Below are 22,661 nucleotides of genomic sequence, written 5' to 3'. Positions count from 1 at the left end.
TTTTTATTTTCACATTTTTTGGTACATTTAAGAGATGAACCGTGTGAACTTTAATGTAAGGATTTCCACTTTGTGTTTGTAATGTTTTCATGTTTGATATTAAACATTTACAATGCACGGAATTTTTAGGCTTGATGACGTCACTCACAACATGAACCTACAACCCAGTTAGTAGTTGGTAAAACTAAGCTCCAAAGAAATTAGTGGCTTTGTCGAAATAATAAAGTGACAAAAATTAATACCAGACTCACAAATCAACATCGTTGAACGGGAAAAAAACATATTCGAAGGTACGTGTGTTTCTCCTCATAATTCAATTGGTAAACCATGTTGCTAACTAGCTCTCGCACAACTGTGAGTTTACTCGTCTGTTAGTGTGTTATTAAACCTATGCATACAATTCCCTATTCTGTGCTTTCCTAGTCAGACTTAGAAGCATTTGCCTCTTATAATGCTCATACCTACATAAAAAGGAGTTGTGATTACGAACACGCACGTTAGTACGTGAGGTAAACGTAACGCTGTTGCATTGTCTTCCATTCAGTATGAACCATCCCAAAACACTTAATCGCAGCCTTTTTTAATGCGCTACAGAAAGGACGATCCAGACATCAAAAACATAATCAGCATCGCAGTGATGCTTCCCTATTTGTAGGCGACAGTTAGCTTTGGTGCTCGTTAGCTCGCTAAATGTTGCAGTAATATGACGTCATAATCGGTTCACGGACCGTGAGTTAACATATGATATACCATGCAAGCATAAATTCTTATTTATCTTAGTATCATATATATATATATATATATATATATATATATATATACAAATGTGATGTGACTACAGTGGATGTACAGTACATTAAACACAGTATTGTCGTCATACTCTCGCGATGTTACCCGAGTGAGTTTATCAGTATGGCGTTAGATTTGTGCCACAATTACGCAAGCGTAATGGGAAATACTGAGCACAAAAGCAAATCTAACGCCATATATCAGTCTGTACAGTGCTTTATGTGTGTACATGTGGAGCCAAGTCACGTATGCATGTAAGAAGTCTGCCTCAAGTAACCTTCAAGTTCCAATCAAGTCCTAACTCAGTTCGTGTGGCAAAAATGAGTCAAAACCATTTCCTACAAAATTTTAAGCTAATTACTCCCTATACTTGTACTCCTCTGACGATAAGCGGTTCAGATAATGGATGGATGGATGTCAACAAAATTAAATACAGAACTGCCATCAAGCTTAACTACCAGTAACCAAATAGCAGTAACTAGCTAAAAGAGTGACGGATGACGTTCGATGAAAGGTGGATTGGATCCTGTTTATTTTCGTTGCAAGTTCCTAGCACATCAATATTTTTACTAACCACCACCAAACGTCAACCACAATAATAAACACATTAATATATTTCTGATAATATGAATAAACATTGAGGTTAATTATTATTATTTTTATTTTGGGAAAGGTTGTAAATTAAATTTTATGACTATTTTTTCCCCCTCTCAACTTTAGGACAACAAAAATGGGGCGCAGAAAATCCAAGCGAAAGCCTCCCCCCAAGAAAAAAATGACAGGCAACCTGGACACCCAGTTCACATGCCCGTTTTGTAACCACGAGAAATCCTGTGACGTGAAAATGTGAGTTCAGCTCAAAATGCCTCGAAAAGCACAATGTAACGCATGTGTCGACAAATACTATTTCTTTCCAGGGAGCGGACACGAAACACGGGGATTATTTCATGCAGTGTTTGCTTGGAGGAGTTCCAGACTCCTATAACCTGTATCCTTTTTTAAATGCTGAATTTTCCAGACTGAAAGGTGAAATGTATGTCAAGTTCCTTTGCATAATTTTATTAAATTCATACCAATGTAGGGTACAGGAGAGCTGAACAATGTAGTAGAATGCAATTTGGAAACTGCAAAGGCTGTTTTTTTAGATTTTTTTTTTTTAATTTCAGGTCGGCAGGCTTAATTATTATTATTATTTTTTTACATACAGTTACGTATCAGATATATTTATATATATATATATATATATATATATATATATATATATATATTTCTAATAAAAGTTCAGTGAGCTCCCAGGCACAGCAGCATGTCTTAAAAGGTTAAATGAAAACTTATACAAGTAAATACCTTCCTTTTGTTTGCTACTTGTTTTCCAAAATTTTTAAATATCTGGAATGTAACATTTTCACATATTGTTTTAATTTCAAATAAAAACAGAAGGTGGAGAGAGTTCCCAGACTCAGTGACATCTCTTATAAAATTAACTGAACATTTACCGTTAAATAAATAGTTCACTGAAGTTGACACTGTTATAAACTGATTTATTTTGGGCCGTTAGATATATATATATATATATATATTTTTTTTTTTTTCAAAGTCAGTCAGATTCACTTGAGATTTGTTGTTGTCTCTCTGGCATTTTACAATTTCCTTAAGTATTTTTTCAACAGACCTGTCGGAACCAGTGGATGTTTACAGTGACTGGATAGATGCGTGTGAAGCAGCCAATCAGTGATAATTTCTTTACCCCCTCTACTGGTACTACAACAAGTTCTTGTTTCTCATCGTAGATATCAAGTATTTACGTAAATGTCACCTTGAATGATGGATCAACTTTGCCACCATATTGGAAGTGGAGCATTTATTGAGGATTATTCATTAGCCAGATCTTGTGGAATTACCTTTCAAAAGTGAGACTGAACGATGACTTTTTTCACTGGTGTAGCCATGATGTCAGAATTGGGTGGGACAAATTGCTTAAGTGTAAGCCAACTTGTTTCCCAAATGTGTATCCGTTTCCCAAATATATTAGTACATATCTGAATGGGTAATAGCAGGAATTAATACATTTTGTGGGCAGAGCTGCCACATCCAATATGGTGGACGTGACAGCAATGCATCCACCGCTCAATGAGTCATCTATGTATATAGTATATGTTGGTTAGCACTAATAGGTATTTTCTTGAAAAATGTAACGTAGTGTTTAATTTATCCTCATACATGTATGTATAAAACCCAGCATTTCACATTCCTATATGCTGTACCATGCAGCTATTTTTTCAGTATGTATTTGTATTAAATTGTTAAATTAACATGTAACACAATGTTTCCATCAGCGTTAAAACCTTATCACGCTCGCCACTGGTATTTTAAATTAGTATGTGATATTTTCTGGTGTTGATTTCAATCCAATCAATGATTTCTTCTTAGAATAATTTTGTGTGCATCTTAAGATCATTATAGTAAATCAGGATTTTAGTTTTCAAGTGTTTTTATTGCACAAATGTCATGTTTAGTGAAAGCCAGAATAGAAAAAGAAAGGCATTTTAATATTGTTGAAACACAGCCTACTCTTGACAGGCGCAATTTTACCACTTACTCAACATTTTGATATATTTTACCTTACACAGATCAGTAAATGCACTGTAAAAATGCTTATCTCGATTGCTAAAATTCATTTTATTCAATTAAAGGAATGTTAAAAGATATGACTTTGTTCACATGCTTTTTGTCTTCTCTGAAACTTTTGAAACACTAGATGGCGCTCTACTCCAAGCTTGGAGGCAACCAATTTTAGCACTGTAACTGACTGTAAATCTCAACAATATGAACCACACTGTGGAACTCCATTTGAAATATGTACTCAACACTGGCGGGCCATAGATTGTGTACATATTTTCTTAACATACAAGTATCCGGCAGCAGCTTGTGACACTAATAGCAACATTACATTCAAGACATTTGGTGAGTTACAGCAATAAGATATGGTATCTTTAAAAAAAAAAAAGAGAGAAATTAGCGTGCATACTTTACATACATCATCAATCTGTTTTCTGCACATAAGTAAAGCTGGGACACGTTCACAGGCAAAAGGAAGTTATATGAATTAGAATTAAGTGGCTATATTCAAATTTTGAATGCTGTTCAATTTCTACTTGTGTAATCATTTCTTAACTGTCTGTATAGTTTTCATTATACTCAATAGGCAAAATTTGAGGTAATAGTCCACATCAATGGGATAGCCTATATCAGGAATCAGGGGTAATTTGATAGGTGGATGACTATTTAAATCAACGGAGGTGCTTACAAGAAATTGTCCACATACTGGAAATCCTCCAGTCTTGTCTATGTGGACACGGATTGCACTCCAAAAAGTCAGTAGCACCAACATGGTAACTTGTCTGGCTGTCTAGTTACAACATAGGAATCTAATGTTGTTAAAAATGATCTATAAATAGCACAGGTATTGAATATCGACCTTTTGAGGATCTGGACCACTCTAGAAGTGATTAAATACGTTTAGGATGAAATACAGTGGGTCACAATATGAAAGTTAGGACGTCAAGTAAATACTATTGTTATACTCATGGAAAGACAAACATTTCCAAAGAGTTAAAAATGTTAAATAGATCGGGAATGGAGGCGACAATGACGTCAAATCGGCGTTTAAATAAAGGTCTGGGGGAAGGAGTTGCTCATCACAAAGTCATGGTTGGTGGTCTAAAAATTAGCAAAGAGGTGGGAGTGGGGCCAGGAAGGCATTTGAGGCTGCTTGTGGTTTCCTTAGTCACAGTACTGGTTGTAGCCATCAAATTCGGCCTCACTCCCATTGTTGTAGTAGGTCTCGGCAGGGTTGGCGCAGTACTTGTTGTCGTAGACCTGGCGGGGGAGGCCGTAGGTGGTCATGCCCTGCTGGGAGGCCACTTTGTTGGTGCCCATCTGCAGCGATATAGTGCTGGTGTCACAGTTCTCCAGGTCCAGCTTCTTGTCAAAGATGTGCCTCCTTGTTCCTGGTGCCGTCATACCAGACTAGAAAGAGAAAATGCAATCAGAAATGACCAGGGTTAATATTAGGGGTGGGAATCTTTGAATGTCTCACGAATCTATTCGACTCCGATTTTTGGGCCTGCGATCCGATTCAGAATCAATTTTCGATTGTGAAAGATTTTTGATTCAAAATGATTTGATTGACAATGGTTTTTGCTTCAATTAATAGATGTGCAAGGAATCGTAATGATCTACTCCAGTCTGCGAGCTACTCGCAGCACATTTATCACTCAAAAGAATGGCTCCACGCTATTAAAAAAAAAAAACTTCTATTGGAACAACTTGATTGTGACTTTTTCCTTCTACTCTCTAATGTGGCTACAACTTAACAGTGTATCAGACCGCGTGGAACCACACTGCCCCTAAGTGGCCAAATCGAGTACAACATGAACAGCGCTCCAAATAAAAGGCACACACAGACAAAGGCAAGACAATAAAATCGATTTTGGGACATTTAAAATCGATTCTGAATCGTACTAAATGAGAATCGTGATTCATATGAGAATCGATTTTTTGGCTCACCCCTAGTAAAGATATACACAAGTTTATTCTACACTTTGTCACCGCCCATGTTTTTTCAAAAATAACATTTGGCTTTTAATTAACAAATATATATTGTGATAAATTGTGCGTTTTCATTATTTATTGTATCTCATTATTTTAAACTAACTTGGTTAACATTTAGTGTTCCAATCAGAGATGGTCAAATGAAGCTTCATGAAGCACTTGTGATATTTTTTGACTCCTCTAGATGGTGATCTTAGTTTAACGATAAAGGCTAGTGCAGGGGTCAGCAACCTTTACTGTCAAAAGAGCTATTGTAGGCCAAATAAATAATACAAAATCTGCTTGGAGCCGCAAAACCTTTGAACATTGTGATGAACAAAACAGTACGGACAAATGGTAATGTTTTGCCTCTCTTCTTCCTTCTTTGGACATTTTCTGGCTATTTTTAATTTATTTTTTTAAATTTTTTGGTGCCTTTTTTGCTATAAATTTTCATTTTTGGCAATTTTGAGGACATTTTATGGCAATGTTTGGGATTTCTTTTTTTTGTGGACATTTTATAGTTACTTTTTAAATTTTCTTTTCTGACTTTAAAAATAAAATTTCGGACTTTTTTTGGGCACTTTTGTGTACATTTTATGATCATTTTCGGGATTTCTTTCTTGTTTTTGACATTTTATAGCTACTTTTTGAATGTTTTTTTCTCTGCCTTTATTTATAATACATTTTCTGACTTTTTTGGCAATTCTAAAGACATTTCATGGTAATTTTCTGCATTTCTTTTTTTGTTTTTGGACATTTACTGGTTTACTTTTCTGCATTTATTAAAAATAAAATTTCTGACTTTTTGGGGGGAAATTTGTGTGCCTTTATAGGGTAATTTTCTGCTCTTTTTGGACATTTAAAAAAAAAAGGTTGTCATCTACATTTTTTTCCTGACAACTTACAAATTTGGACTGACATTTTTTGACATTCATTTTTTCAAAATCAAGATCCTTAATTTATTCCCAAAATATTTTTTTCTAAAAAATTAAACCAAATATGCAAAAAAAAAATCTAAATTGTTTTGTTTAGAGATCCACAGGGAGGCCCCAGGAGGGGACTAAAGAGCTCCAGAGGCGCATGTTGCAGACCCCTGGGCTAGTGCAATGGAAATGGATTAAATTTCTACTGCATCGTTAAACCAAGAGTGCCCTCTAGTGGAGTAAAAAAAAACAAAAAACATCACAAGTGCCTTACGAATCGACATTTTCCTACCACTGGTTCCAATCTAATAAGTTCCTTCTGACATTGAAATATCAGTGAGGCCATCCACATAAATAATTATTCAGCAAAATTAAGCTTTACTGTACGTTCTACACTGGTTTACCACCAATGCATCATGCAATCTTGATTAATTATAAAGTTGAAAGTTTATTTTTAAATTTAGGTTAATTGACATTGTTCGAATGTTGCAACAAAGCGATTTAACATTGCGTCTCCTCACCTGGTTGGCTCCTTTGTTCGTACCCATCTGTAGACTGATGGTCGACTGGTCCATTGGGTTGTCCATGCCCATCCTCGAGTCATAGAGATGGCGTCTTGTGCCGTAAGAAGTCATACCTTTTTGACTGGCAAGCTTGTTGGTGCCCATCTAGAGATGAAACAAAATAGGTTGTGTTATGACTACCGCCTTGAATATTATTTGATTATAAATCGGTGTGACCAGGCGCTATCGTTATCCCTAAACACAACAACCCTATCATTTGTATTGATGATATTGTGTTTTTTCTAAATCAGGAGTCTGCGACTATTGGGTGGCATAGAGAGACTGAACAAAAAATATGTTATTGTATTGATCATCTGCAATGCCTTTCTTTACATGGCGCAAAGAAGGTTGGGGACCGCTGGCCAATGTGTTAGAGGTCTTACCAAGCCTGTCTCCTCAGACTCCTTTCTCATAATATGAAGGGCAAAAGTGATCATTCTGCCCAAATGTGGGATAGAGGAGGACGCTGTGGCTGCTGACCTGCAAGCCGATGATGTTGCGTCCCTCCCTGAGCTTCTCTGGAGCAAAGCGACGCTGCTGCTTTTCAGCATACTTGACCCCGATGTCATATTTGGAGTGGAACCCTTTCGACTTGGCCTGAGGACACATCACAGTCATAAAATGTGAGCATTTATGCATGCTCTACTTTGTCATTTTTATTTGTGTGTTTACTGGATTATGTTATATGTTTTGTATTATTGTTATTGTTAGTGCCCCTGGGGATGATCACAATTGGATATTATTCCCTGGCATGGCTGGTCACTCTACTGTGATACTGCAAATCTGTGGCAGGGATCTTTTCTGCTCTGTTGAAGGATATTTCTCAAAACATAAAACAGTGCACTTGAAACCCACTAACGCCCTCAGACAAAAGCAAGTTCACCCAAAAGACAAAATCTAGAGAAGCAAACGTGGTCATGTTTATGCAGTGCGGAGTGCAATGACCGCTGCATGAAGAGGTCACCTTTGCACAAGCACATGGCGCAACATTTTTTTTGCTCACTTTTGTTAAGAACATTCAGATCACTCTGCAATGAGATAATAATAAATTGGAATACTTTCGGAATGTATGTGTAATTATTTGCACAGAACAAAAAACAGGAAATATTTTTGACGTGTTGTTACTTATAGCTTATTAGGGCATAGACCACTTGTAGATCAAATTTGGGCACTAGTGGCCCCTGAATTAAAATGAGTTTGGCACACCTGTTATAAATGAAGTATTCTACTGTATGGCAAACTAGAAAAAAACATTTTGAAAAAGAGGAAGATAGGAATACAGTCTGATGATAACAATGCCCTGCTATCCCTCCCCCAAAGATTGTCTCATTCCACAGGAAGAATGGTCCTAATGAGTTGTTTTGCCACCAGGCAAGTAAACTAGTGGTTGGTGTGCAGGGTGGTTGTTCACTAGCCACGCTAGGCAATAACAACAACAGCACGCTATTTAGCCCCCCCTCCTTCTCCACCCACCATCAGAGGCAAAAATAGGAGGCTCCACATCTATGCAGAACGGAGAAAGTTGAAGATGATTGGACCCAATTAAACCTTATGTGATTATCATGAACTAGAAAACTGTGAATCTACACAGACAAGTAGCAGTCTAACGGTTTATTTATTTTAGGAAGAATAAAACAGCAACACAATCAAAAGTACAGTACAGTATTTGCAGTGTTTGTGCTCACAGTTCCTGCCAGAGCGATGAGAGTGGACTGGACCTGAGTGTGGTTGACATTCTCAAACAAATCGTTGGCCTCAAAGATGTCGTGAAGTTTCAGGCCGTACACTGTGATCGCACGGACAAAATTCCCAATGTTTTCCAACTGAGGAAGACAGAGCAGAATAGAATAGGTGGGAAATGAATCTACGCTTTACATACTGAATAATAGGGGTGGGAATCTTTGAATGTCTCACGATTCGATTCCAATTTTTGGGTCTGGGATTCGATTCAGAATCGATTTTCGATTAAGAGCGATTTTTTGATTCAAAATGATTTGATTGACAATGATGTTTGCTTCAATCTATAAATGTGCAAGGAATTGTAATGATCTACTCCAGTCTGACTCGCTAATGCTAATTAGCGCGCTACTTGCGGCACTTTTATCACTCAAAAGATCGGCTCCATACTGCAAAAAAACAACTTTCATTGGAATAATTTGATCGTGACTTCTTCTACTCTCTAATGTGGCTACAACTTAACAGTGTATTAGACCGCGTGGAACCACACTGCCCCTAAGTGGCCAAATCGGGTACAACATGAACAGCGCTCCAAATAAAAGGCACACACAGACAAAGGCAAGACAATAAAATCGATTTTGGGACATTTAAAATCGATTCTGAATCGTACTAAATAAGAATCTTTTTTTTTTTTTTTACACTCCTACTGAATAATGCATTCAAATAAGGTAAAACACAAGTTAGAAAGTTTCATTCATTTGCCACTGGGCTATAAATCACTGAATGGTTTGCTTTAAAATTCTGACTGAATATAAACCCAGTAGGGCTCTGAAGTCTGTAGACTTGGTCAGGTCAATTAATGGAGCCCAGAGTTCAAGGCAAAAATGGTGAAGCGGCATTTATTGTTGGCGAAAGACACAAAGGGGATGGAAACTGGAGGGGGAGAAAAAGAAGCTGGCTTCGAGCACAGCCCAAACTATAACTCAGACTAAAAAAAAATGTTTTAACTAAAAAAACGAAGAGTTTATTCGAGAGCACGTATTTGCATACGCATCATGCACAAGCTTGACAGAGGTTGCAGTCACAAGTAAAGAAAAGTCCACAAAGCACCTTTAACTCCCTGGGCTGACGTTAGTTCCCATGCCATAGAAGAGAGAGCACATGAAAACTCGGTCTGACATTACCTGATGCCAGTTTTGACTGGAGTTGTTAATCTTTTTCACGGAGCCTGGCTGGAGAATGTTAATGAGTCTACAAAGAAATAGAGATGAAAAAGGTACACAAAAATTTGCATCTTCAAATCACAAAAAACAACAGCGTCGTTTGTCAGGCACGAAAAAGATGATCATGTTAATTTTTCATTGACACAATCAGGGAGGTCGCCATTTACTGCAACAATGTTTACAATTGTGGCTGTATTTGCATTGATGTAAAACTTCTCCATCGCTCTAACCTTTTATTTTATTTTTTTGTTGCAGGTTTTCTGTTTGTTTTTTTTATTGTAAAGGAAAGACCGTTTTATTGTAACAGCTTTCAATGTTTTTGATGTTAGATTTTCCCCACATTTGTAATATTTTATCATGGTTCATTAAGTATGAACATAAGTATTCATTCCCAACTATGTCATGCTGCAAGGTCAATAGTTATATTTAGCTCACTTACTCGCAGAGAAGGACTCCATCTTTCAGACTCTCCATGAAGTTTTCTCCAATCTTCTTGCTGGTAACATCCTGAATCCATAACCTTAGCGCCTCTTCCATATGAGGGTCATACTTGCCTGCCAACTGAGGACAGAGCAGAGGTTAAACCGTCCGTCGTCATGACTTGGCAAAACCGAGCTCCACCTAAATCTCATGCAGCGGATGCAAATGTCCTGAAGTCATGTTGCTTGAATTAAACAATATTAGTCTTAGTCTTTAAAGGTGGAGCTATTAGGCTCTTCATTATTATAATGTATTTTAATTTGAACACTAGTTAATCAGTGTTACCGCTAGTGTTGTTTCAATACCGATACTGGTATCGGCAGAGGCCCCGATACTGCATTAAAACAGTGGTATCGGTATCGGTGAGTACTAACAAGTAACATGCCGATACCATTCATTCTACTATAGGACTTTGGATGCAGCATCTTGTGTCTTGCTCATGCACGACATTCACTGATGTGTGACATGTTTACTACATGCTGAGCTAAGATACCCTATTGGCCCTTGAATGTGCTAAACCAATGGCAGGATAGCTTAGGTATTGTATCGGCCGATACTGCAAAGCTGGGTATTGGAATCGGTATCGGACGCAAAAAACGGTATCGGAACAACACTAGTTACCGCATTATGTCACAGAAATAATTGGCAATCAACAAACTTATTTTTTATTTGTATGCATGATTTATGATCAAGCAGGAGAACAATTTAAAGGGGAAAAAAATAGAGAATTCCAAATGTCCTAGTGCCCATGGAATGACTGTACTGTGGTGGTATAAAGAACTAGAGTATAACATATACAGTTTACAACAATAAACAATGAAGACAAAACATGAAATGTCAATATACATACAGGCATAAAAGACAATAATCTGTCCATTCTTCTTCTTTGAAACACAGCAAATGGCACAGCACTCTCAGTTTAAAGTATGTTGACATGACAAGAAGAAACGCTTTTGGCCCATTTTCCTGACTGTGTCATAGATAAGTCCGGACGGTCTGAGATCAGTAGCCAACACAAGCAACATTTCTAAGATGGAGGGATGGAGATCGTGTAGCATCCACTAGATCACACCAAACTTGGGAGAAACAGCTTTCCCAGACACTCCAGCAGCCTCCCCCTCCCTCTGACTAACCTATTCTCCCTCGCCGACTGGTCAAGCTCATATTTCTCACTCCCTCTCTCTCTCTCTCAGTCTGGCTTTTTGAGAGTATTCCCTTTTACAGTGAATGGCATTCAGCCTGATCAAGACAAGCCAACACGGAAAGGTCCTGCTTACAGCCAAGGTGCTTTCGTTGTATTCTTTTGCTTCCTTGTGGAGTCCGAACTGATTTTATTTCAAAGTAAATGGGTTGGATCAATATTATTATTATTATTATTCAGAAATAGTAAATGAGCCTTATTATTTTATGTTATTACAAGATGGTAAAAAAGCACTTTTTTCTTTTACACAAGGCTATGACCTTGGGCTTCCGGGTTTTGTGAAAAAGGTCTATTCCTCTCGCATTACCAGCCAAATTTGCTAGTAAATATGTAAATATATAAGTATGACCACCAAAATAATTTTTAACCCGCAGGCGGGTTGGCGGGTGTTAATTTAGAGCCCTACCTCCAATAACACATTTTAGCTAATTGGCATGTCCGCTCTTACAACACAGATTACCCTCAAAATATGGTAGCCATATTGTTGAAACATTTGGCCACAAATGCACTATATTTTGCCTTAACTGTGTGAACAGGTTTGGGAATGTTACAGGCAAAGAATGGAATAATTTACGGGTTACCTTGAAATTGTGATGAAATTTCATCCATCCATCCATCTCCTTAACCGCTTGTCCTCACAAGGGTCGCGGGGGTGCTGGAACCTATCCCAGCTGGCTTCGGGCAGTAGGCGGGGGTACACCCTGAACTGGTTGCCAGCCAATCGCAGGGCACACAGAGACAAACAACCAATCATAGCACAATCACACCTATGGACAATTTGGAGTGTTCAATTAACCTGCCATGCATGTCTTTGGAATGTGGGCTGAGACCGGAGTACCCTGATTGGATAGGATTTGGGGAACTATTGCCACCTTAAGGTCTGCAATTGTTATGAATGAACTTAAAAACGCATTAATGTGGTTAGCTGTGGATGTTTTCTTTTCTACAAACGTGGTGGTGTGGACACTATTTTCTACACCCAGAGGAGGGAAATATAAATTTGAAAAAATACCCTGCTACATGGCCTTAGAGTTGCTTAAGTAAACAGAACTGATCGGGATGTTAATGTTTCACACACTTTACTCGAGTAAAAGTACTCACTCAATTGATTACTCAAGTAAAAGTAAAAAAAAATACAGGCTCTGGAATGTACTTGAAGAGTACAAGTAAAAAGTTTTTTTTTTATCTGATGTTTCCTCCTACATCAATTTGCCATTTTTTTTGCATGGCTCGGCTAACTGACTCTCTGACTTGCCCTGTCCACAGTGTTGAGTATCACTCATGCTGCTGGTGCACTCCTCGCGGACATGCTTGAACCTTCTCTCATAATTGTTGACTGGCTGCCTGGCCTGCAGCGTTCTTCTTATCAAGTTCAAATGATCATCGGTAGGGTCAGTGCGCATTGCCCTCATATTTCCGGATTGTTCTAATCTAGCCATTTGCTCGTCATGTCATAACTCGATGTAGAGCCAATCACAAGCTGGGATGTAAGGGGCCAGGTGTAATGCTTCATATGATTGGCGGAGACAGGAAACATCGATGGCTGCTTTTTCTTCCAGGTCTATATTATGTTCATCTTTATCGTGCACTTAAAACAAAAGTAACAACCTTATTGAAAATGTATCGAGTAAAAAGTACAGATACTCATGTTAAAATGTAACGGAAGAAAGTAAAAAGTAGTCTAAAAATAAATACCCAAGAAAGTAAAAAGTACTGAAAAAAACTACTCGAGTACAATAACATACTTGTACTTAACGTCCCATCCCTGCAAGTCATAGTCATGGTTTAGTTTTATGCTAACAATGTGCCAAGACACATTCAACGAACTACGGGCAACATAAACACTAAAATAATGATTAACATCCTTATGACAGAATTATTATTATTATTTCTAGCATTTAATGTCGTAATCCAGCCTGGGAACTGAAGAGTGGCTGAAAAGGTACACAAACAGCAGCATTTTTTCCCCCCACAAGAACCGTTGACAGTCGTTTTAAAATGCACAAAGTACATTAGTTGCCCACTCCTGATCTCGATACAACTGCTTATTTCTTTAAACTGCAGGCCATACAACAGTGGAAAACACCATGATGCGCTGACTTTCTTTGCATACACCAATGCATGTTTAGTTAAATGAAGCAAAAAAAGTTATCAATTGTCCACAACTTATAAATCTAAATTGTGCCAACATGACAGTATGAGTTATGGCCACACAGGTGACCGTTCCACCCGCAATTAGCAGTAGATAGCAGACTGATCTGGTGTGTTTTCCGCCAATGTTTGAGATTTAGATTTGTCAATAGCCTTTTTTTAACTTGTAGAATGATATAGTGTTTATAAAAGGTATATATTTACTCCTATAATAATCTATATGATGAATGTAACTTTCAGGCCGTATATGTACGGCACATTAACTCATTCACTCGCAGCCATTTTGACTGAAGCAACCCCCTTCGCTCCTGGCTATTTTACTGGATTTTGACTGAGGCCCACATAATATTGTGTTCTATTGCTATAAAAACATGGAACCTACCAAAAGAAAGATCAGAGCCTCTTCTTTCATCAGGAAAAAAAGTATATTTGTATCAGTTTCCGTTTTGCAGCAATTAGCATTAGAATATAGCTAAGTTAGCAATATTATTCACAAACCTGTTGAAAACACTGGGGAAAAGTTTGTTGCAACATGGCCCTGGTTGAGCTGTTATACTTGCTGGCCGTTTGTGTAATACAATTGCTTTAAGCAACCTCTTCAGGTCAGAGGCTGCATCAACGCCTTCTGTATACTCTAGCATAAAAAACAACAATGGCAACATTTAAAATAGAAGGTGTTTATCCGGCTTCCACTTTTAAACTTAGCACGTATTCAAATGTTACCTTTTTGTTAGAACAACTCACCCCAAAGAGTCATTCACCTTTGAACATACGTTAACAACTGAAAACATGTATTGTTGCGTGAAAACGTATTATGCACTTACGTTACAATAACATAATGGCTGAAAGATTATTTTTTTTAAACAGTGTATAAGCCTAGCACTTGTTTGCATTAAACTAAATAGTACAGACATGGTCCCTTTGCCAGTTTGCACCATTTATGTAATTTTTCTAACCATCAGTACTTATTTGTACCATGGGCTTCAATTGTACACACCCTGTAGGAATCATCACAGAAGTTGGACATTAGAGAACAAAAACAGATGCCTACACTCCAGTATTTATTTATTTTTTAACACTGTAGCTTCCAGCCCATGGTGCACAACGCTACAGCAAACACAAAGAAGAAACGAAAGGAAAAGACAATGTCAGGTGCATAAGTTGGGGTGAACTACAACATGGCAAAAGTCAACCAAGTGATTTTTTTGTTTACTACTGCAGATGGAAAACAATTTCATAAATTACACTAAGCAGAAGAATGCAGGAAGAGGTCTCTGTGAAGGTGGCAACTTGTCAAATTATCTCCATAATCACTATCTCCATTGTTGAAAATTTCACGGGGTCTTGCGTGCATGAAAATGTAATTTTATTGCTCCATTTTACAAGTTTTCATGTGCGAGAAGTTCTTAGGGTTTGCGTTTTCATGGGACATATTCAAAGTTCAATTGAATTTCAAGCGCATAAATCTGTACTTTATTTTTTTGTTTAGATTTCTTTCAGCAATATTGTGACAATAGTAATCAACCATGGTAATTTTGGTCTTCGTTGTTCATACATTTCTATCTCTATTAACTTTCATGAAAAAAAACCCACAAAAAACATTTCATACAGGAGGTGGATTTCATGTGTGCCTTACAGTTCTACGGTTTAGGGCTTGAACCTCAGCTCTAGCCTTCCTGTGTGGAGTTAACCTACACAATAGTAAGGGAGATTTTCTCAAAGTACTCCAGATTCCTCTAAGTTTCCAAAAACATGCACATTAGGCTAATTAAAGACTCTGAATTGTCTAGACAGGATGAGAGTGAATGGTTGTTTGTCTATATGTGCCCTGCGATTGGCTGGCTACCAGTCCAGGGTGTACCCAGCCTCTTATCCAAAGTCACCTGGGAAAGGCTCCAGCTCACCTGAGACCCTATATATGAGGGCAAGCACAACAGAAAATGTATAGGTGGATAAACTTTCCATCCAATCTTCCCAAAAATAAGTATTATCTTATCAATTAGAATCCTTTACTATATACAAAACTTCCTACCATGTTGCTTTCTAGACATGTTCATGAAACACAAACTACTTCCTTCAAAGCCAAATAGCAACATATCAGATTTTACCATCATCGAGAGTTCCTTCTCAAATTATTTTACTCCGGTTTGGACTCAGCCTTCATTAAGTATCAGCCTGTTGGCTAATCTAATTAAACGTATACATATGCCAGAGGAGGCGGTACTAGTATTAATTAGAGCTGGCATTTGACAAAATTTCCTGCTTGACCGACATCATAAAAAAAAAAGCAGAGGTGTGGACTCGAGTCATAAATTTGATGATTTAGACTCGATTTTTTTTTTAAAGACTTGCATCTCGACTTGGACTTGACCAACAATGACTTGTGACTTCAATCGTACTTGAGCCCTTTGATTTGCTTCTTCCACCAAAACTAAAAGATTAAAATGTATATTAACGAGTAAGTTCCTCTCGGTGTGTGCGCGCGTGTGTGCGAGCTGGGCTGACAGCGCCGTCATTTAGACATGTCAGGGAAGCCATAAAGGCGCAAACACACGCCGCCTACGCTAAAGCAAACTTCAAAATAAAGCTGACCAAATAATACTTGACACCAATGCAACAGCCTTGGTGGATTTTACTTTGAAGTCTGCCTGCACGGTGGCATGAACGCCAGCTTGACTACTTCCCTTTTACATTTTGGCTTGCATTATTGACGTTTTTATTGAAATTACATATTTTCTACCACCATTATCATAATGCCAAAACGAAAGTATATTAAATAGTGAATTTAGTTAATTATGCCGTCATTGCACGATACGGTACAAGTCTCCTGCATTTGTGGCTAGTAGCTAACTGTTAGCGTTAGCCTCGAGTGCCTGGCTAGCAACAGTAGTTTGACAGCTGTTGTGAACCTATTCTACTTTGTAATCCACTCTCCCTGTTTAAACGACGGGAATGTGCCTTAAATTAAACTTAGATGCATTTTTCATTATTAAAAATAAATAAATAGAACTTTGCCTTCATTTATAGTTATTTTATAAAACACTAGCTTTAAAAAAATAATTCTAAATGTCCATTATGGCCATTTGGATTTTAGAAACACAACTTCAAGTGCATTACAAGTGCAATATAATCTTTTATTGCACTTAAAGTTGTGTTCCTAAATCCTAACAGCCATATTAGACATTTTGAGTTTGTATATATTTTTTAAAATTTAATGGGCAAAAGCATTTTATAAAATAAATTAAGACAAAGTTCTATTTATCGGATTTCATTTTTTTTTTTTTTTTTTTTTTTAAACAATCCGATCCGTGACTTTTGTGATCCGTTGCACCACTAGTTATTTGGGTACAAAAACTATGAGGTGGTCAACAAAAATTAATTGCAGTATGTCCAAGATTAGATCACTGACGAAGAGGCAACAACTTCAAACTTCGTTCAACATCTGAAGTTGCACAAAGAACGGTAAGTAAGCTAATGTCAGTTGTTTATCGGCTAATTATCGTTGCTAGCTGCGTACTTAATGGGACTGTCAACTCACTCGTAACACATTGCAAACACAGAAATCTGTTGCACCATTCTGGGTTTATTCCCCGAGTCCCTGACTCCTACCTTGATGCTCACCCCAAATAATATAATCTATGACTTTGTTAAAATTACTCGAAAGGATTTGAAACTCAAAGTGTAGGACTTGGGAATTGCTTGAGACTTGTCAGTCTTGATTTGGGACATGACTCGGGACTTGTCAGTCTTGACTCGGGACTTGTCAGTCTTGACTCGGGACTTGTCAGTCTTGACTCGGGACTTGTCAGTCTTGACTTGTCAGTCTTGACTTGTCAGTCTTGACTCGGGACTAGAGGGCAAAGGCTTGAGACTTACTTGTGACTTGCAAAGCAATTACTTACTCCCACCTCTGAAAGAGAGTAATTAATTTATTAAGTACGAGTCTTTCAATGTTTTTAATGATTCTAGTTTTGTACTGAGCAGCTGTCTGGAAGAGTTGCCATAACAGACATTTTCATTAAATAAACTCAATGTGCAGTGGATGGTATACAGTATTGCTAGTCCTCTTCTGATCATAAACTACTGGTTAAGTATGAATGAACAGCACCTTTACTGGTTACAGCCCAGCCCTGTCATTGTGCTTCAGATAATTCAAGACAAAATGAATCAAGAACATCCAGGTAAAGGAACTGTAACTCGAAAGACGATTAGTTAGCCATGTGATGACTTACTCAAGAGCACCTAAAGATTTTTTATAACCTATCCTCAGTTATTTGCTGAAAAACTCAACTGATTTTGTGCTTTGGTCAAAACAATAAATGTATTTACTTTGGTGACATGTGGGTGCCAAGAAACAATGTTGATATGAATAAAGGAGTTTCATTTTAAGAAAAAAAAATTGTGCTTTGGCACCAACTTGTGGCATTTTGGTGCTAAGGATTTATTTTTGAGTAAGTTAAGGAGTTTTAGGTAGACTAAAGTAATTCTTTGCCACCATCTTGAGGCAATTATCAAGCATTTTGGAGGTGTGTCAATTACTTGCGGGTTTTGGGTTTTGACGGTAGGGCTCGCTCCCTATCCCTAGGGAAGAGTGGGGAACGCTGCATAAGGTAAACAAGCTCGTAGACCTTCATTGAATTCAAACAATAGGAAAAATCCAACAACAAACAAGACCAGGGAATCCAAATGAAATCAGGGTGATAAGACAACGCGACCTGATTTCCCTTTCATATTTGAATGTGCCTTGTCATTGTTCACTTTTTGCGTGCACCTGTCTATCATTTTACAAGAGTAACGTGATAATACGCTCAAGAACAAAAAGGGTTAAACTTAAAACAATGAAAGAAGTTAGAACTTCCAATGTATGATGCACTACACAATTTTTTTAGGGCTGTCACAAATAAATATGATTTTAAAAATTAATTATAGTTTCGAGGTAGACATTTTTGTGCCGACCAATTTTTGTGGTCAACTTAACCGAGGTAGGTGATTGTTTTTCCCCAGCCCAATGATTAACAACAGTTTTTATAACAGATATGAAAATTGACTTTGGAAACATTACTACACCGAAGTTTTAAAGTGTGACAGTTGGAACTGATTCATTCCATTTGCATCAATTATCCATTCAAAAAATCCATTCAAAATCTAAACAAGTCAAACGCCATTAGGGATTATAAGGTGGACAATTTCCAAGGGTCGGCTGGATTTCTTTTACAGTTCCGTTTATGAGCCGCTGGCACTACTTTGTCTCGACAAACTGGCTGTGTTCTGTCAGGACAGTGTTCTGTCATTCTTGACTTCCATGTAAACCGTTTAGGCTAAACACACTTTCTCAAGAGCCGAGTGAGGGTCCCGGTCACTCCTTAAAAGGCCATTTATTTATGACTGATGTAGCTGTCAGTCTCCCGGCTGCATATGCGCTCCTCCCTGACATCACCATGCTGGAACATACCATCCAACTGTCAGAGGAGGACTCAGTCAACACAACAAATAACTCCTACATGGCAACAAACTATCTGTGATCCTGGAGGTGAATACCAACAACGAACAACAACAATGTGGGCCATCTGATGTGCACATATTCATATTCCATGAGGATAATGATGATGGGATTACTGTTGGAATAACTACAGTCTGACCTTCTGCACAGTGAATTTGAGCTGCTCTGATTCATCACAACATACAATAGCCAACTGAGAGGGAAAACAAAGCATCATGCTGTATCATCAAATCATGCTTATTGGAAGTTGACGATAGTACATGCTTGGAATATTCTTTGCAATTTACACAAACGTGGCTTGTGCAGGTTTGGTGTTAAGGTTAAAAGGCTGGTCATTCAATTGTTTTATACCTATACTGGATATGCAATATTTAGCAATTTGTTTATATTTCTAATTCTGTCCACAGCAGAGATGATGTTTTCATAACTGTTTGTCTTTTAGTCAAACTACTCAATAGAAAGGTATGGTTATGTTGTTGACATTTTCCCTGGAAGATAATAGTAGAATTATAATGACAAAATGTTATGTGCAAAAGGATTCACACCCTGGACAGATTACAAGTGAATTGTTTTTGTCACAAAACAAAGTGATGATTTTTATTTATTTTTTGCAGTTGTCAATGTCTTTTACTTTTTAAAAATTAATCATACTCCATACCCCATCTTGAATAAATCTTATGTGCCATTCTGAACAAACCTAGTAATTTCTAGGATATGGTATTCTAGAAGGTTTCTAATCAACATTTTGAAAAGTGGATAACCCTATGTGGAGAAAGTGAAAGTGCTACTAAAATAGTCTTTCTCAATCTTAGATTAGATTAGATAGATGTTTATTGATCATCAAGCATGTACATCTTTTTAAATTCACCTATGTTGAGTTGAATGGTTTTATTAGTTCCCTTTGTATTCCCAGGGAGAACCACATTTCAAATGTTGTGCTAATTTGGGAAACAGCCACTGATGAAAATGTACTTTCAACTTCATTACAATCATGGTTCTCACATGTACTAAGTATGGAATCAAAAGGCAGGACTGTGCCAACCTGCAACTACCTAACCATGTACCTGGAAATACGTTAGAAATATAGTATGCCAACTTCTTATTCAACAGCATGTGCAAACCTATCCCAACTGTCCTCAGTACCACAACACAAGCATCGTTTGGGTCAAAGTGCAATGGCAGCATCGTTTTGGGCCACTCATCCTCCTTGACGAACTGTTCCCCAACACTCGAAGACCAAATACACTTCCCAGTATACCCAGTTTAAAAAATGGAAGAAAACCCCGGCTTACCTTACTCTTGACCTCCGCTGAAAGTCCGAACGCTGGTCCACTCCTGAAATGTTGTGACATGGTCGGTGCTGCTGCTGAGTCTATTTACAATGAGAGCAGGGTCGAGCTTTAAAAATGAGCAAACAGGTCAGAGTTCTGAGTCCAGGACAAAGGAAGCAGGCGGGAAAGTCCCCAACGAATCCGCAAATATCTTATTTTATTCGCAGCCGTCGCGTTTGGACCTGGTGCTTAAAAGTGTGGAAGCAACTTTCCGACACTTTTCAGAATGTGTTTTAAACGCTTCCCAACTGCGTCGACTGCGATTGGCCGAGGCCCTGGTCCAATCACGACGCAGCTTCCTCATCGAAGCCAGTGATGTCATCGCTTTGGTATTAGATCCAATCGGTCACTTTTTCCACCTCCACGCAGCTCAGGGATGCTTTGCACTGATGCAGATCCACTTTGGTCAAGTTATGTCACTATCTTACTTGATTTAAAATACATAAAAATATAAATCATGTCAATGTATAGTAATGTATGGTCAAATGCAGCCTATTCAGTAACATGAAATGTTATTCAGTTAGTAGTGAATCATTATGCAAACTCTTATATTTTTAAAACTGATTTTTTTTTAAAAGTATAAATAAATAAACAAACGAGAAAACAAACAGTGGAATAGTGATTCGTGCATCTGTTTCACCGTTCTGAAGTTGAGAGTTCGAATCCGGAATCCAGCCATCCTGTGTGGGGGTTATTTACATGTTCTACTCTTACTTGCATGACTTTTCCCCCCGTGTTAGTATGGTTTCCTCCATTATTTCAATAACATGCATGTTAGGTTTATTGAAGACAGTTAGGCAAAGTACGGCTCGCGGGTCACATCCAGCCCATCCACAGTCTCTGACCGGTCCGCCCTTACATTGTTCACGAAGTCAAACTATAGTGTGTGGTGCTTTCATTTGGCATTAAAAAAAAAGCAAAAAGCAAAAAGCAAAAAACACTAACCACAATGCTTAACGTGGTCTTGACTCTTGATGTTGGGAACCTAATCATTTCTTGCACAATAGAGGAAAGAAAAGAATTTGCCCTGTAATACGCATATCAGCAATCATATACTATATGTATTGGGTGCATTATAATACCTTATTGTATCATTATATAGCACAAAATATTGAATATAGACCAACATTTGACATATATTATATTAGTACACCAATAGTTGGACTGTAGAATACTGACATACTAATAATGACATACAAAGAGCAGCATTGATCATATATCTGTACACAGTAAAAAACAAACAAAAAAAATAAAAAATAAATAAAAAGGAGCAGTTTCTAAAACTTACAATATACTGTAAATTTGGATTACTGTATATGAGAATGAATTATCATTTGTGGACATGGGCGAAGGTTCCACAATGATAAGCATTACAGGCAGATGATGTGAGGTCCTAGGCTTCCTCCTGCAGCCAATACTGTTTCAAATAAATGAAAGAAAAAAGAAAAAGGTTCAACCTTGGCCCTAACAGAACAGAGAATCTTCATTCTCACAGTCTTGGAGTCCTGGAGGTGTTTTATGTCTCTCACTTAAGAGTCTCCTGGGGTCCACCCACCATGAAGCCCAGATTAGTAGAGGGCTGCTGTCCTAGATTTCCCTCTAGAACTTTCTTTCTCTCTGTACACACAAGATCATCCATTTTTTGGTCACCATTCCCCCAGAGGCTCTTATTTTGTCCATGATCACATCTGGGAAGTGTCTTGGTTGTTCCAAAGTTCAACAGTAAAAAAATATATATAGTTGGCACTATGATATTGAGAAAATGAAGCATACAGGTGCATTTGTTTGTTTGTTTTGTTTTGGAACCTTTCCCAGATCTGGATGAGAGGCCTGTTGCAGTAATATGTATTTTTGCCTTTCCAAATCTTGGTTAATCCGTTGACTTTAAACTTATATTATGATCATCTGAATACTCACATGCATGCCCATTATTCTAACTATTATTTGATAATCTAATGATCTTTAGAATATTATAGGATATATATATATATATATGGGTGTCAAAATGAGTGTGTTAAAGTTCCTTTAATGCTACTAATTTGTCAAAATAATACTAATACGTCAAAATTCAGCAGTAATAATTTAAATCACAATGCATATATTTGTGGAGACTGGGGTCAAGTTGTATTCCACAATTTAAAAAAATTGCAGAATTTCACAAGTTACATTATGTTAAAGATTAGAGAGCTCTTAATATGAAAAGAAAAATGCACTGCGCTTACAAATA

The 22,661-nt window shown here is 37.5% G+C and overlaps 2 protein-coding genes across 3 annotated transcripts; one reads left to right on the top strand and one right to left on the bottom strand.

Annotated features, from left to right (window-relative positions):
* The first annotated feature begins 122 nt into the window (after nucleotides 1–122).
* On the top strand, nucleotides 123–3,497 carry elof1 (elongation factor 1). Its single transcript, XM_086068473.1, has 4 exons — nucleotides 123–290; nucleotides 1,510–1,635; nucleotides 1,707–1,777; nucleotides 2,460–3,497. The coding sequence occupies exons 2-4, from the start codon at nucleotides 1,520–1,522 to the stop codon at nucleotides 2,522–2,524; spliced, it is 252 nt and encodes an 83-aa protein (XP_085924599.1). The 5' UTR covers nucleotides 123–290; nucleotides 1,510–1,519; the 3' UTR covers nucleotides 2,525–3,497.
* cnn1b (calponin 1, basic, smooth muscle, b) lies at nucleotides 3,263–20,676 on the bottom strand. Of its 2 annotated transcripts, none has more exons than XM_086068459.1 (7): nucleotides 20,396–20,676; nucleotides 10,211–10,332; nucleotides 9,733–9,799; nucleotides 8,590–8,694; nucleotides 7,352–7,468; nucleotides 6,830–6,976; nucleotides 3,263–4,818 (listed from the first exon to the last, which is right to left on the bottom strand). In XM_086068459.1, the coding sequence occupies exons 1-7, from the start codon at nucleotides 20,453–20,455 to the stop codon at nucleotides 4,573–4,575; spliced, it is 864 nt and encodes a 287-aa protein (XP_085924585.1). In that variant the 5' UTR covers nucleotides 20,456–20,676; the 3' UTR covers nucleotides 3,263–4,572. The 2 variants fall into 2 exon arrangements, with proteins under 2 accessions (XP_085924585.1, XP_085924577.1); XM_086068451.1 differs by having other exon boundaries at nucleotides 8,557–8,694; nucleotides 20,396–20,674.
* Between the last annotated feature and the right edge of the window lie 1,985 nt (nucleotides 20,677–22,661).

The sequence above is a fragment of the Leptonotus elevatus genome, chromosome 1, assembly GCF_054856555.1.
Source record: "Leptonotus elevatus isolate MCC_2025b chromosome 1, RoL_Lele_1.0, whole genome shotgun sequence".
NCBI classification, from domain to species: domain Eukaryota; kingdom Metazoa; phylum Chordata; class Actinopteri; order Syngnathiformes; family Syngnathidae; genus Leptonotus; species Leptonotus elevatus.
This window is presented reverse-complemented; position numbering and strand designations above follow the sequence as displayed.

Bases quoted from the DNA above. Each gene is read 5' to 3' on its own strand.
- elof1 (XM_086068473.1), top strand. From the start codon at position 1,520: ATGGGGCGCAGAAAATCCAAGCGAAAGCCTCCCCCCAAGAAAAAAATG. The intron at 1,636-1,706 runs GTGAGTTCAGCT...ATTTCTTTCCAG, and splicing joins AAATCCTGTGACGTGAAAAT to GGAGCGGACACGAAACACGG. The intron at 1,778-2,459 runs GTATCCTTTTTT...TTTTTTCAACAG, and splicing joins GTTCCAGACTCCTATAACCT to ACCTGTCGGAACCAGTGGAT.
- cnn1b (XM_086068451.1), bottom strand. From the start codon at position 20,455: ATGTCACAACATTTCAGGAGTGGACCAGCGTTCGGACTTTCAGCGGAG. The intron at 7,469-8,556 runs GTGAGCACAAAC...ATGTGTCCTCAG, and splicing joins TCATCGCTCTGGCAGGAACT to GCCAAGTCGAAAGGGTTCCA. The intron at 6,977-7,351 runs GTCAGCAGCCAC...TTTCATCTCTAG, and splicing joins GCAACATCATCGGCTTGCAG to ATGGGCACCAACAAGCTTGC.